This window comes from Bos javanicus, chromosome 11 (assembly GCF_032452875.1).
Source record: "Bos javanicus breed banteng chromosome 11, ARS-OSU_banteng_1.0, whole genome shotgun sequence".
Classification (NCBI taxonomy): Eukaryota; Metazoa; Chordata; class Mammalia; order Artiodactyla; family Bovidae; genus Bos; species Bos javanicus.
Genome location: NC_083878.1, coordinates 1,375,394 through 1,389,280, shown reverse-complemented (window position 1 = coordinate 1,389,280; position 13,887 = coordinate 1,375,394). Strand labels below are relative to the sequence as shown.

General features: G+C 48.3%; 1 protein-coding gene across 15 annotated transcripts in view; it reads left to right on the top strand.

Moving 5' to 3' along the window:
• BCL2L11 (BCL2 like 11) overlaps positions 1 to 10,220 on the top strand; it is a 50,605-nt gene extending 40,385 nt beyond the window's left edge. For all 15 annotated transcript variants that reach the window (XM_061431451.1, XM_061431445.1, XM_061431441.1 and 12 more), the window contains one exon: positions 5,916 to 10,220. In XM_061431451.1, coding sequence (XP_061287435.1) covers positions 5,916 to 6,011 — 96 coding nt within the window. In that variant the 3' untranslated portion in view covers positions 6,012 to 10,220. The remainder of the gene's footprint in view (positions 1 to 5,915) is intronic.
• The last annotated feature ends 3,667 nt before the right edge of the window (positions 10,221 to 13,887 follow it).

Genomic DNA, 13,887 nt, shown 5'->3' with positions numbered 1-13,887 from the left:
GTCTGACAGCTGAGAACAGCAGTGGACGTGGCGCTCATGCTGGAATCCCAGCTGAGTTGCCCCTTGACTCTAGTTCTCGGTCTTAAAGTGGAGAGAGACCGAGTCTTCTTAGCAAGCTCCACGTCGAGTCGTCATACACGGGCCCTGTTCCTCTCTGACCTGTAGTCTCACTGGCTGGTCGTTTAAAAGAACGTTTGGACTGATGGGTTATGAGTGGGTAGAGGTGGTCTTCCATCCAGCAGTGGGGCTGCTCTGCCCCTTGCCTCATCCCGTCCCCTGTGATGGTGACGATGTTCAGCCTTGTTTCGGAAGATGCAGAGCAAACACCGAACATCCAGGCAGACACTCCATCCTCATTTGCCCAAACTGGAGCAGAGGTTCTCTCTTTGTAAGAGTCCTTCCTGGTCTCAGAGTCTAGAATTCAGTCTCCTGTAACATGTTCCCACTTAGAGATAAATCTGTGTTTAAAAAAAAAGAAAGTTTGGGACATCTTAGGCATTCATGTTGAAATTCTCTTAAGAAGCAAGCTTTTGAACAAGTTAAATCACTCAGAGTCTCAGAGTTCTGGTATACCTTGCTTTTTGGTTTGTCTCCAAGAGTTTGGTATCGTGCTGAGTTTTGTTACCTTGACTGCCAGAAAACTCCTAACTAAACCGTGGTTCTGTGGCACCAAATCTCAGTCCTAGTTCCCTGGGAAAGTCTTTTTTTCCTTTTTTTTTTTTTTTCAGTCTCTTAATCATGTTTATGGTCTTACTCACCCTTTATTTTTAGGCGCTTTGCGCGTCTCTGTGGTTTTGATGGTAAGCCCCCTTGAGTGATGATGCTGAGTGAACCTGTGGCTGGTACTTACTGAGTCATCAGGCCCAGTGAGGTCTGGCCCTGCCTGTGGAGCCCAGATTGTTGAATGTGTCCTGCGCGGTGCTGGAACTCAAGGCAAGCAGTCAGGTCACCTGGTGTTTCCTGATCTGGAGGCTCGGTCTGTGAGATACAAGAGAGCCACGCTGGCTCAGGGGTCGTGGTTCCATTGAGCGGTGACAGTGGGAGATACTTTGAGTCCCCAGGCTCGGGTGCACGAAGTCAGGAGGCCTGGTGTGTCCTGTGGGCTTCGCAGGGTCTGGGCTCCTCTCCGCCTGCAGGATAGGAAAGCGGAATCAGCTGCCCTCTGTGGGTGTGCCGCGGTCAGCCTGACCAGTTCTCCAGGGCAGGCTGGGAGAGTATTTTAAAATACTTTTTCTTAAAAAAGTATTTATTTATTTGTATCTGAGCTGTGTTTTGTTGCTGAGCAGACATTTTCGTGCGGTGGTGAGTGGGGGCTGTTCTCCAGTTACGGTGCCTGGCTTCTCATTGTAGTGGCTTCTCTTGTTGGGACACAGACTCTGGATGCACAGGCTTCAGTATTCGCAGCACGAAGCATCATAGTTGCAGCTCGCAGACTCTAGAGCGCAGGTTTCGTGGCTGTGGCCCATGGGATCAGGGCTCCATGGCAGGTGGGATCTTCCCGGTCAGGGATCGACCCCGTGTACCCTGTGTTGGCAGGCGGATTCCTATTCATTGTACCACTAGGGAAGTTCCCCCCACCTTTTTTTTTTAAAAATAAATTCCCTTAAAAAAAAAATTTTTGTGCTGGGGTCTTAGTTGTGGCACGTGGGATCTTTGGTCTTTGTGGCAGCATGCAGGGTCTTGGCATGTGGGATCTAGTTCCCTGAACAGGGATCGATCCAGGGCCCCCTGCCTTGGGAGCACAAGTCTTAGCCACTGGATGACCAGGGAGGTCTCTCCAGACCTGTGTTGCATCCTGCACACCTGCTTCCCAGGCAAGAGAGCATGTTTGGGCATGTTTGGCCTGCAGATGGAATTAAAATTCCCTGACCCGTGGTGGGTGGTCCCAGAGCTAAAACCCCGGTGGTGGCCGGTGCTGTGTTCTGTCACAGCAAAACAGGGCTTCAGCGCATTGTCACATCTGCTCTTTGGACAGGAAGGGCATCCGCATCTTGACTCTGTCCTGGCGCTGGCCTTGGTTTCACTGGCACGCGTGGATGCTCTGCAGTCTGTAAGGCGGGAGCTTGCACGTGCCTGTGCCTGGCTTCTGGGTTGGGGCCCAGGCTTTCTCTGCGGCTGTTCCCATGATGGCAGTGCCGCAGGCGCCCTGTGACTCAGGACTGCCTGCGAGACCTCCTGCATGGAGACAGGCTTTGCAGTCAGGTGTCCTGTGATGCGGGCCCGTGTGAGGGCTGCCAGAGCCCCTTGGCCAGAGAGGAGCAAGGACCGTGAGGGGGACCTGGATCTAGACCACGGAGACAGAAGTCCCAGTGGGATGGCGCACTGCACTTTGTGTGCCTGTGTGGGTGAGCAGAGACAGAAAGGATTTGAACCTAGGAGCGTGTTTAGTGTTTTAATCTCTTTTCCTCCAAATGTACCATTGTAATGTATCTTTTTAAAGTGTTTTTATGGTGTAGACTAGAGCAGCATTATGCAGTTCTTGAGCCAGGAAGCGCTGGTTTTCACTTCGGGCAAAGGCTTAGGAGCGATGGTTGAGCATGCATGGGTATATTAGTTGCTAGGGTGGCTGGAGCACAGGCAGGGGGCCTTAAACAGCAGAAACAGCTTTCTTTCACAGTCCTGGAGGCTAGAAGCCCAAGCCTCTCGCTCGCTGCGCTGCAGACAGTGTGTGTTGGTGACTCCCACTGGCGAGACAGCCTCTGTGCCCTCTGCCGGTGTCAGAGGGCAGCGTGTCCGCCCAAGGGGAGCTGCCCAACCTCACAGCTGTCTGTGAGGTGTGAGCTGTCCACGCTGAGCCAGCAGCAGCTCTGGCTGGCTGGGCCAGCTGTCAAGGGCTTTCTGGGCTGGCACAGCTCTCGGAATCAGCAGTAATGGCTTCCTCCGTTGAATGGTGTCCAGAATCGGTTGTTTGCTGGCTTGATGGCGTGTGCCGGGCTGTCCCGCTTGCCATCTGAGGGGCCAGGTGTGCCCAGTCTTCGCTCACCCAGGCCTGGCAGCATCTCCTCATTGGTCAGGGGCTGGGTGTCCCTTTCGCCAAATTTTTCCTGTGTTCCCCTGCCACCCTTGTACGTCTTTGCATCTCCACTGCATATTCATTTCATGCGAGACGAAAGCAAAACTGTTAATAAAAAATTCTTTTGCACCTGTTGTCCTCATAGTGTGCGTGGAAGGTTTCCTCCTCTTGCTGCTGCTGCTAAGTCGCTTCAGTCGTGTCCAACTCTGTGCGACCCCATAGACGGTAGCCCACCAGGCTCCCCCGTCCCTGGGGTTCTCCAGGCAAGAACACTGGAGTGGGTTGCCATTTCCTTCTCCAGTGCATGAAAGTGAGAAGTGAAAGTGAAGTCACTCAGTCGTGTCTGACTCCTAGCGACCCCATGGACTGCAGCCCACCAGGCTCCTCCGTCCATGGGATTTTCCAGGCAAGAGTACTGGAGTGGGGTGCCATTGCCTTCTCCATTCCTCCTCTTAGATACTTCTATTTCTGGAATATAAAATTGGCCAAGAGTCAGCAGGGTCCATCCCTACTGTGTGACCTGGTCCCCTCATGGGGTCATCTTGACTCCATTCTCTGGTCCACCTGAAGGCCACCGGGGACAGCCAGATGGCTTTAAGACAGCTTTCCCCATCTTGAAGCAATGGCTTAGCCCACCCCCATGTACACTTTCTTCATTTTAGTAAATCGTGGTTTTATTTTGAATAAGCGTCTTTCAACCTGTTAATATTAGTCTCAACTAAAATTAACCTTCCCCTAAATTATTCTCACCCCAAAGAAGCAAAGTAATTTAGAAAGTTAAATCAAAACAAAGCAATCTTGTGTGTCGAGCAGATAAAAATCGCAGACTGTGGTTACGGAACGCCTCTACAGGAATCGCTTACATAAAGCCTATTTCCTCCAGTCTGGTTCTGGAAGGAGCAAGGGAAGTGCTCAGGCCTTATCACAATTCCATCCCGTCCAGCACACCCCAGAGGGCTGTGTAAACAGTGGCCCGGAGGGAGCCCTGCTCGCAGCTGGCATCTGCAGGCGGCACTTAGGTCTGGGAGGGGACGCCCGTCTTCAGCCTGCCCCTGGCCAGTGGTCCCATAATTCTGCATCGGAAGAGACCAGCCCCCCAGAGTGAGGAGAGGGGTTGATGGAGAGCTTCAGACAGAACAGGGAGCGGGCCCGGGGTGTTGCGTTCAGCGTTCAGACCTGAGCAGAGAAACAGCTCCTGACTGGAAGCGGGTCGTCTGTTACCGGCTTTGGCTGGTCTGGGTGTGCACCCTGCTTCTTCTTCTTCTTGTTCGGTTGCTCAGTCGTGTCTGACTCGTTGCGACCCTAGGGACTATAGCCCGCCAGGCTTCTCTGTCCATGGGATTTTCCAGGCCAGGATACTGGAGTGGGTTGCCATTCCCTCCTCCAGGGGATTTTCCCAACCCAGGGATCGAACCTGCATCTCCTGCATTGGCAGGTAGATTATTTACCGATGAGCCACCAATCAGGGAAGCCTTTACACCCTGCACTTACCTGCAAAATGGATTAGACCCGAAGGTGGGCGTGCTCTGGAAGACATGGGGACCCTGAGACTTTCAATAGCCTGGCAGTTTCCTTCTGAGCAGTATCTCAGCTTGTCCTAAACCTGTGGGGGTCACCGGCAAATAGACCTGTTCTATTTTTCGTCACACTCTGCCCGCCACTCTGGGGTGAGGGCTGGAGGGCAAGTCCGCCTGTTTGCTGACCCTGACCACTGTGCCAGGCTGACAGCATGCACTCAGAAGAGCTGCCTCGCACCAGAGGCAGGGTGGCACATCAGCGCTTCAGTTTGTTTAGCTTCTTGGGGCAGATCACACCGAAACTCAGCCTTCAGGGAGCCTGAAACCTATTTGAATGTCAGTAACTTAGTTACTTGCATCCCCCGAGTTCCTGTTTGCTTTACCCGTGCCTCTCTTCACGGGACCCCAGCGTGGGGTGACATTTCTCAGCACCTGTGCGGAGGTGGTGGGTGTAGCACTCGTCATCCTGTTCTTGGCGCGAGTTGTCTTGTTGTCCACACTGTGTGCTGTTCGCTGAACCCGGGGCAGGCAAGGCCCGAGCTCAGGGGCTGGAAGGAGACGCGGGGAGCCTCAGGAACCGCAGACACATTTCTTCTCTCTTGGCTGGCGCAGCAGCCGCATCATAACCGTAACATAGCCAAAACGTACCCTCACATAACATCACGGTGCCGCTCCAGTGTAGCCCTGGTGCAGCAGCAGCCAGGGCTTTCACAGCGAAGCGCACACAGGCGTGCCGCGCCCAGCAGCCCGTGACCAAGCGGGCACCTCGTGCCGCATGTGCCCAGTGCTGTGAATGGTCTCAGCTGCTGCACAGCCGTTGTTTACAAAACGTGGGGCGAGAGGGCCTGGCCGCGCCATCTCGGCTGATTTGCTCTCGCCCTGCGCTGGGTGGCTCCTTTGCCAGTGGGTGCTGCGTTCCCTGGTCCAGGCAGCTCTGGGCAGATGTGACGTCACCTGTGGAAAGAATGTGCGGTTTCTGTTTGTTGTTGCTGTTTTGTCTTTGACCGCAGCAGTCGGGATCCTTGTTCCCTGATAGGGGATCAAACCTCTGCTCTTTGCCTTCGAAGCACAGAGCCTTAGCCGCTGGACCACCAGGGAGGTACCCCAGAATTCTGTGGTTTTTAGAGGGAGAAGCGGATTCAGGGGTCCTCTTGGAGTCTCCAGACAGCCTTTCGGTCACTTTATAAAGAGCATCCCTCAGTGCCCCTGCTCCTTAGGGGGTGACAGCTCTGGGAAGAACTGGCACTTGGGTGAGCTGGTGCCCTTCTCAGAGGTCCCAGCAGGATGACTGTTCCCTTGCGTACGGGTGTCCTCCTCCCCACCCCCAGTCCCGCCTGAAACACGTGAGGGCTGGGCAGTAAGCAGCTTCTGTCTTCTCGTTGCAGGTCTTCGTGCGTCACCAGGCAGTTGAGGGCCACCCGCAAATGGTCCTCTTGCGCGTCTTGCGCTACATCGTGCGTCTGGTGTGGAGGATGCAGTGACGGCGGTGCAGACGTTCCGCTCGTTTCAGACCGACCAGCCCAGCGCCCGGGGTCGCGGCGCTTCCGTGCCCTCGCTGTGCGGCAGTCCTTTGCTGGAAGGGTGGGCAGAGAGCCAGCCGGCACGTCCCCGGAGGACACCACGCTGCACGTGGACCTGACCTTTGTCTGTTCATCACCACGTGGCCGATTTTCCAACGGAAGCTTGATGTGAATGTAAATGAGGGAGGGATTCTCTTTTTTTAAAAAACAATGTACAAATCATGGTTCTCTGGAGTAAGATTTTATGCAAGAATGGTGTTTACATGCAGTGTGTGTGTGTGTTTTTTCCCACCTTTGATAAGAGCAGGTTTTTCAAAAAGGAAATGGAAACTTTTTAACCAACTCATGAGTGATTTTTGTACTAAAATTTTAAGAACCTTTTGCCTACTCTCAGAGGATTATATAAACTCTGCAGTGGAAACTGAGCCAGCTCATTTATAAAGCTGCCTTAGTTTATTTTTAGAGGTCACTGTACAGCATTTTTAAACGGGAGAGGTATGACATGACCCCTCCTTCCCTGCCATTGCCTCTTCGACATTTTGTTTTTTTAATCACTATTATTAATACCAAAAAAGTTTTTATGAAATGGAACTGGTAAAAGGGGCAGAGAGAGGTCCTTTGTCAGCCTGTATTGACATGCCACTCCCATTGTGTAAATACCTACTTACCTCTTTAAAATTCAGTTGCATCTGTGGGAAAATTTTACTGTGTGTGTGTGTGTGTGTGTTGCTTACATCCTTTGGTGATGCTCTCCCAGCCTGTCAGGGCACTGATGAACACATTTGGTCCAGTGACTGTTTCATGGTAAAAGGCAGTTGGGTCTGAGCCCGAGTCTGTATCTGACACGGGTCTGTCTGTCTCTTGGTACTTTACCCACTGGGGAGTGCTCGCTGGCAGTTCTCACTTGCTTTGATAGCCTTGTTGTTCAGACGTGTTCTGCAGAGGTTTGGGGCATTCATAATACCAGGTTTGCTGTGGCTCTCCTGTAGCACAGTGTGGGCTCTCGGCCTAAGGCCCCAGGTGACTAGCATGCCCGCCTGTGGCCAGGTTCAGCTACAGGGGGCCACACTCGAGCCCTCGTGGGAATTGGCAGAGGCTGTGGCAGGGCTTTAAGCAGCTGTTTTCTGGGCATCCTGGCTTTTCATCCAACTCAGAGTTCCTCTGGCCTTCTATGGCTCTTGGCTAACCGCTCTTTGAAGTAAAGGCTTCATTCTGCTCTCAGCAGTTCTCATAAAGAATACCATCAGACACAGGGGTATCTGTGTCAGTCGTCCACCTCCTGGGACTGCTGGATTTTTGTCAGGCCCCCCACTTCCTGCAGCCACTTCTGTTGGGGGTGCTCTTCCTTCACACCTGCCAGGAGGAGGGCAGAGAATGCAGGCTCACGAGCTGGTCGGTATTTTCAAAGGCAGTTAAACTCCCGGGGAGACCCAAGACGGACAGATGAGGGAGCATTGCAAGCAGGGAGGTGGGGGTAATTCTGTGAACCCCATCGCTCTTAAAGTTTTTGAAACCTCGAAACAGCTTTTTAAAAGACATACATGTTTCAAACAAGTCAACAGTGCCAACAGCAGCTGTAGCGTTTGCTTTTGGCCCATCAAGGACCAGTGTTTTCTTCTTATCGGTTGGAGCAATTGATTCATTTTTGTATCTTTATAGTTTTATATATATATATATGTTACATGTATACTTTTTCCTTAGGTAGAGAGAGATTTGACTCCAAATATTCTTCCTTCTAAACATTTTCTTTTCCCCAAGTAGCTTTTTGGGGGTCTTGAATTGTTTTAAAAGCTGTGTTGAGTCTCAGCTTGTGTTCCTTGGACCCTTTGTCTTGAACCCGTCCGCTGGATCCTCAAGTCCATGCAAGTGGTTGAGGCGGTCCACGGAATTGGCGTCCGTGGGCCTGCTGCACACACACACACCAAAGACGTATTTGGTTCTGGGCCGCTCCCCCCCAGGATCTCCGTATTCACGGGCCAGTCTCTTGGACTGGAGCACTTTATTCCTTCAGCACCAGTGCCCTGGGGGGCCGAGCGCTTGCTCACCCACGTGCAAGTCTACCTTGGGCTTGGGGGCCTCCAGGCCCCCTGGGCTGGCCGTGGAAGCAGCTGATGAGGAAATGAGAGAATCTATGAACTGTAGAAGTACTAAAACGAGGATGTTGCCCCCGGGACTTGAGAGGTGACTAGACATCCCTGTACTGTACGTGTCTGTTGATCATGATGCCTCCTCTCTGCAGAAGGTATGCCCATGGCTGGGTGTACCTTTGATGTCTTACTTTTCCTTCCTTTGACTTTTTGTAGAGAGCAAAAATAATTCGGTCCCTTGTTGGAAACTTAATGCAGGTTTTGTGCCTTGATCACTTGTCTGATATGACATTTGTAGAAACTGTCCTGTGACTTTTCACAGGAATGCAATAAACACGTGAAATTAGCTTCATAAGTGAATTTGCAAATTATCTGGGCCCCTCCCTAGACCTGAATTGATGAAGATTTTTTTTTTCTTGGTTTAAAAAAAAATGTACATAGCGGATTACAATTTTCTCCTGTTTCTCCTTCTTAATATTGTATATATTTTGACTATTTATTAGATTAGGAAGTTGTATTTTACTTATCAACTGAGCCAAATGTCTGTGCAATTATTATGTGTTCCTTTCTTGTAAAATTTTGTACAGCCTAAATGACTAAAAGAAAAAAAAAATCAGTTTTTGCTGAACTTTTTCAGAATTGAGGGTTGTAAATATTGTCGATTCTTTTTCTATGTAATGTGTCCTACTGTTTGATAATGCTGTAACTTGTAGGAATGTTGTATATTTATTTCTGGCTTATTTAATGTCTTAAATTCTGCAAAGTGTTGACCTCCCTTTCCCCTCTGCCCCCTGCTGTCCTGTTAATTGCTTTAACTCTTGAGGTGGTGACTGGTCAGCTCACGGCAGGCTACGTGGTCTCCCCAGGGTGGCCCTCCCAGCTTTGGTTCCTGGTATTTCTAGTCCAGTGGGTTTAAATTCTTACGGTTTGCTGTCCTCATGATGAGGTTTGTGTTTAGACAGCATAATGAAAGACCAGAAATCTGATAGGCTTTCAGATTCTCCTCTAGAACTTTCCAGTGACTCTTTAATTCCTGAACAGCTAGCTTCTCATAGAAACAAGTGCTGTTAACTTCAGGCCATATCTTACAAAACAAAATACTTATTATTAGCAGTGGGAAAGATTTTTCCATTGAAGATTTATCCCTGACAGCTCAGTGTTTAGAAATACTCACATGTCCACTTAGGCAGGTGCCGCCATGAGACTGTTGAAGGCAGAGACCAGGCAGACTGAAGGCCCGGGTTGACCAGTTGCCCTGCTTCCAAGTGACTACTGGGCCACCTCACACTACTAACCTTTGTTGGCAACTGATGATTAGTTGAATTCCCCCACCCCCAACCGTGCTCTGTGGCTTCCTACGCTTTGAGGTGCAGACTCTACTATGTATCTTCAGGAACTAACTGTACAGGCCCGCGCCCCCCACCCCAGCCTTGAACCATTTGGTCCCAGCATTTGATCCACCTGTGTCTTCAGGGTGACGCCTTCTTCTGCTTCTCCAAAGCCTTCAAGCGAGGGTCTGGACCCCACTGGCCTGGGTGCAAAGAGGTGAAAGCGTGAAAGATCTTCTAGCGGTTCTGTGTTGATGGCTTTGTCATCCCTGCTGATTTAGCCTGGTGCCTGTGTGTGTCCAGTCTGTGCACGCACGTGTGCAGTGACCTGACCACACGTGTCGCTAAACCAGCTGGGGTAACACCTGTCCTGCTCCAGACGGCATCGTATGTAAGAAGCACCCTCAAGCTCCCAGCTAAATAACTTGACTACTTTGGTTTGGGAATTTCAGACCTTAGAAGCTCTCTTTAATTTGTGTGTCCAGGTTCTGTGACCGCTAGTTACTGTATCAGAACTCATCAGGTACTCGTTTATAAATAGCACTGATCCGTCTGTAACTTTTTTCCTAGAACCCAGCATATGTAGCATTTGTATCGCAATTTCCCTGGCTTGTGTTTTGCACTGATGGATTTTGACAGGGTAATTGCCACTTTACTTGTGCAATACTGCTGTAAATAATTGCAGATTTTTTTTTTAAGAAACCCAATCTTTTATGTTCTTAATGAATTTTATATAAATAAAACTTTCAACTAGTTTTGGCGAGCTATTTGATTTATTTCACAAAATGGTGGAGAAGCCGCTGAAATCATGGATAGGTACACACCCACACTCTGCTCTTATCATTCACTGAATGCATTACCAACATGCAGATTTTGTGAATGGTCGCTTGAAGTCAAATCTGTGTCGTATACTTAAAAGCAAACCACTCTTTAAAGTTTTGAAGTGGCTGGTGAGAGCAACTGCAGAGTTTTCTGCCCACGTAGTCAGGTATGACTCAGCACCTGGGCTGGTTGTGCAGTATGAGGTCACAGGTCTAAACTATATTGATTAGTGATTATAGCAGATACCCTGCCGTCTCAGCCTGTCTTGGTAGTTTGAAGAACATTCAAGAAATGGAAGTCTTGTTTGACTCTTAAGTTTATCTATATACCACCTGCTTGAAGCCAGAAATCAATAAACGCCCGGATCTGTGGTGAACTCATCACTGCTGTCTTCTAAAGGGGCCATGGAGTCTGGGGAGCCCTGTGCTGCATGGCAGGCGGGAGCTGGTGTAGGGATGCCAGAGAGAAATTACGGTCTCCTCTGGGGATACAGTTTATAAAATCCTATGAATTCCTATAAATGCTATAAATAGATTACATAATTTGCCACTTCTGCTCTGAAATAAGTGCTGGGAAAGTTAAAAGACTGGGTGAGCTTTGTTTTAAGCAGGTAATAGATTCCTACTTTTCATTTTAATTACGTGAGCAGTACATGTGTCTGTACATTTCTAAAGTTTGTTTTTTATTGAACTATAGTTGATTTAGTGTTATGCTAACTTTGTGACTCAGTTATACACATACGTTCTTTTTGATGTTCTTTTCCATTTAGTTTATCACATGTGCATGCTGAAGTCACGTCACACAACTTCACACAACTGAAGTTTTGTGCGACTGAACTTCACACACTTCACACAACTGAAGTCACTTCAGTTGTATGCGACTCTGCTATCCTATGAACTATAACCCACTGGGCTGCTCTGTCCATGGGATTCCCCAGGCAAGAGTACTGGAGTGGGTTGCCATTCCCTTCTCCAGGGACCTTCCCATCCCAGGGGTCAAACCAGTCTCCTGTGTCTCCTGCGTTGTCAGTTGGGTTCTTTACCGCTTGCACCACCCGAGAAGCCCAGTAGTTTACCATAGGATGTTGAGTATAACTCCCTGTGCTATACAGGAGGAACTTTGTTTATCCATTCTATATGTAACAGTTTGCATCTACACACACATACACAACCCCTAACTCCTAGTCCATTCCTCTCCCGAACCTGTGAAACAGATTCACAGATGTATACACACACACATTTATCTCAAATCAAGTGGTGGTTCTGGCTCCTGTTTAATCTTGCTTCCTTGCCAAGACAGGAGTCTGTGTTTCCAGCCCTTCTTCTCCACAGCACACGCGCACGTGTCCGTGTGTGTGCTTATTCAGCAGTTTTGCTTTTCTATAAATGCTGTACTGTCAGTACGTGGTTCTGACTTAGCAGAGGTCGCAGGTTTTTCCATAGTGACTCCACTTCATTCTAATCACTGCGAACAGGAATAAGGTCTCTTTCCCTGGTGTCCTGCTGTGGCCTCTCTGCATCTTTGGTGCTGCTTGATCCATACCTTGCCAGCCTGCAGGAGAGATGCTGGGTGGTGCTTCAGGGTGATGGGCTGAAACAGACTCACACGTGCTGCCGTATTGTCTGTTCGACTTCATATGAATGTTGTGCCAAGCCTTTGCAGGGTGATACCAGCCTGGAGCCGGGGGTGTTGGCCGAATTCGAATTTTCCACTTCTGTGTAGGATGATCTTTCCATACATAGTTGGCATCTGCTTTTTTCTCTCTAATGGCCTTTGCTTATTTTTAGTTGAGTTTTTAATTTTTCCTATCAATAATTGTTCAGTGGCTAAGTTGTGTGGACTCTCTGCAACCCCATGGGCTGCAGCATGCCAGGCTCCTCTGTCCTCCACCATTTCCCAGAGTTTACTCAAATTCATATCCACTGATGCTATCTAACCACCTCATCCTCTGCCACCCTCTTCTTCTTTGGCCTTCAATTTTTCCCAGCATCAGGGTCTTTTCTAATGAGCTGGCTCTTCGCATCAGGTGGCCAAAGTATTGGAGCTTCAGCTTCAGCATCAGTCCTTCCAGTGAATATTCAAGGTTGATTTCCTTTAGGATTAACCAGTTTGAATCTCTTTGCAGTCCAAGGGACTCTCAAGAGACTTATCCAGCACCACAATTCAAAAGCATAATTAGCTCTTTGTATTTTCTGGGTAAAAGTCTCTTATATGTTGGAAATATGTTTTCTCCAGTCTTTTCTCAATATTTTATTATGAAGATTTTCAAACATACAGAAAAGTTGAAAGAAATGTAGAGAGAACACCCACCAACTAGATTCTGCCTTTCTCATTTTACTTCCTTGATTTGTGTGTCTGTCCATCCATTCATTCATCGTACCTTGTGATACATTTCCAAGGAAATCATAGTCATTGGCAACTTTATCCCTAAATGGTTCCACATGCATATGATTTAGAGTTCACTAATTTTCTGTCAGTCTTCTTCTGAGATAAGATTTACATATAATACAACAACTCTCCAGTGTGCGTTTGCTAAGTTTTGACCAAGGATGCAGCTGTCACCCAAACCCATATCAAGATAAAGAGCATGACTGTCACTCCAGAAAGTTCCTTCACGGTCCTTCTCATCCAGTCCCTACCCCGCCAGCCCCACTTCCAGGGGTGACTTCAGTTCCCACCATAAATTAGTTCCTGAGTTTGAATGGGATGGGATCATACAGAATGTGGTCTTTTGTGTCTGATTCCATTTTTACTCAGCATAATGTTACAGTCAACAGTAATCCTTTATCTTGCCCAGTAGTATTCTGTTGTCTGAACAAACCACACTTTTTTCCACTTATTAATTAGCACCTGAACTCTTACAGTTTGGGCTAGGCTGAATAAATCTTCTATGAATATTCTTGACACATCTTTTTGTGAGCATAGGTTTTTTTTATTCCACTGCATATCTTTAAACTGCTGTGGTGGTTTTGACGCAGTTGTCACGATTTTGAAAGTCAGATTTATCCCTCTTACATAGATGTTTGTCTTTGTACTTTAAGAGCCCTTCCCTAGGCCAAAGTTTTAAATATATCTTCTGATACACTGTTCATATAGTGCTATGGTTTGTTTTCATCTTTAATCTACCCAGATTTTTTTAATGATATAATATGCATCTAACTTTACTTTTCCCCCTGACAGTCAGGACTCTCCTCTTATCTTCACCTTATCACCTTATCTTCACCTTCTCCTCTTATCTTCATGGTGTATGTAAAAGTGGCTCTTTTACATACACCAGATTCTCACACTATGTGGTTCTGTTTCTCTACTCTTCCCTTTTCCGCTGATCTTTTCATTTCTTCTACATTGTGCTAATTACTATAGATTTAGGTTTTAAATTTCTTGCCCTTGTTTTTCAAGACTGTCCCGGCCATTCCACAGTGTGTCTTTCACGTGCATTTTGGAATTAGTTTAAGCATCTTGAAAACTTTGGTATGGGTCTGGTTTGGAATCACAGTGACCATATTCATTTAGGGAGCATTGCCGTTTTCCCAAGAGGGTTTCCAAGGTCGGTCGTGTTTTGCTCTATGAGGCTTGTTTTTTGATGCTCTTACTGCGTGA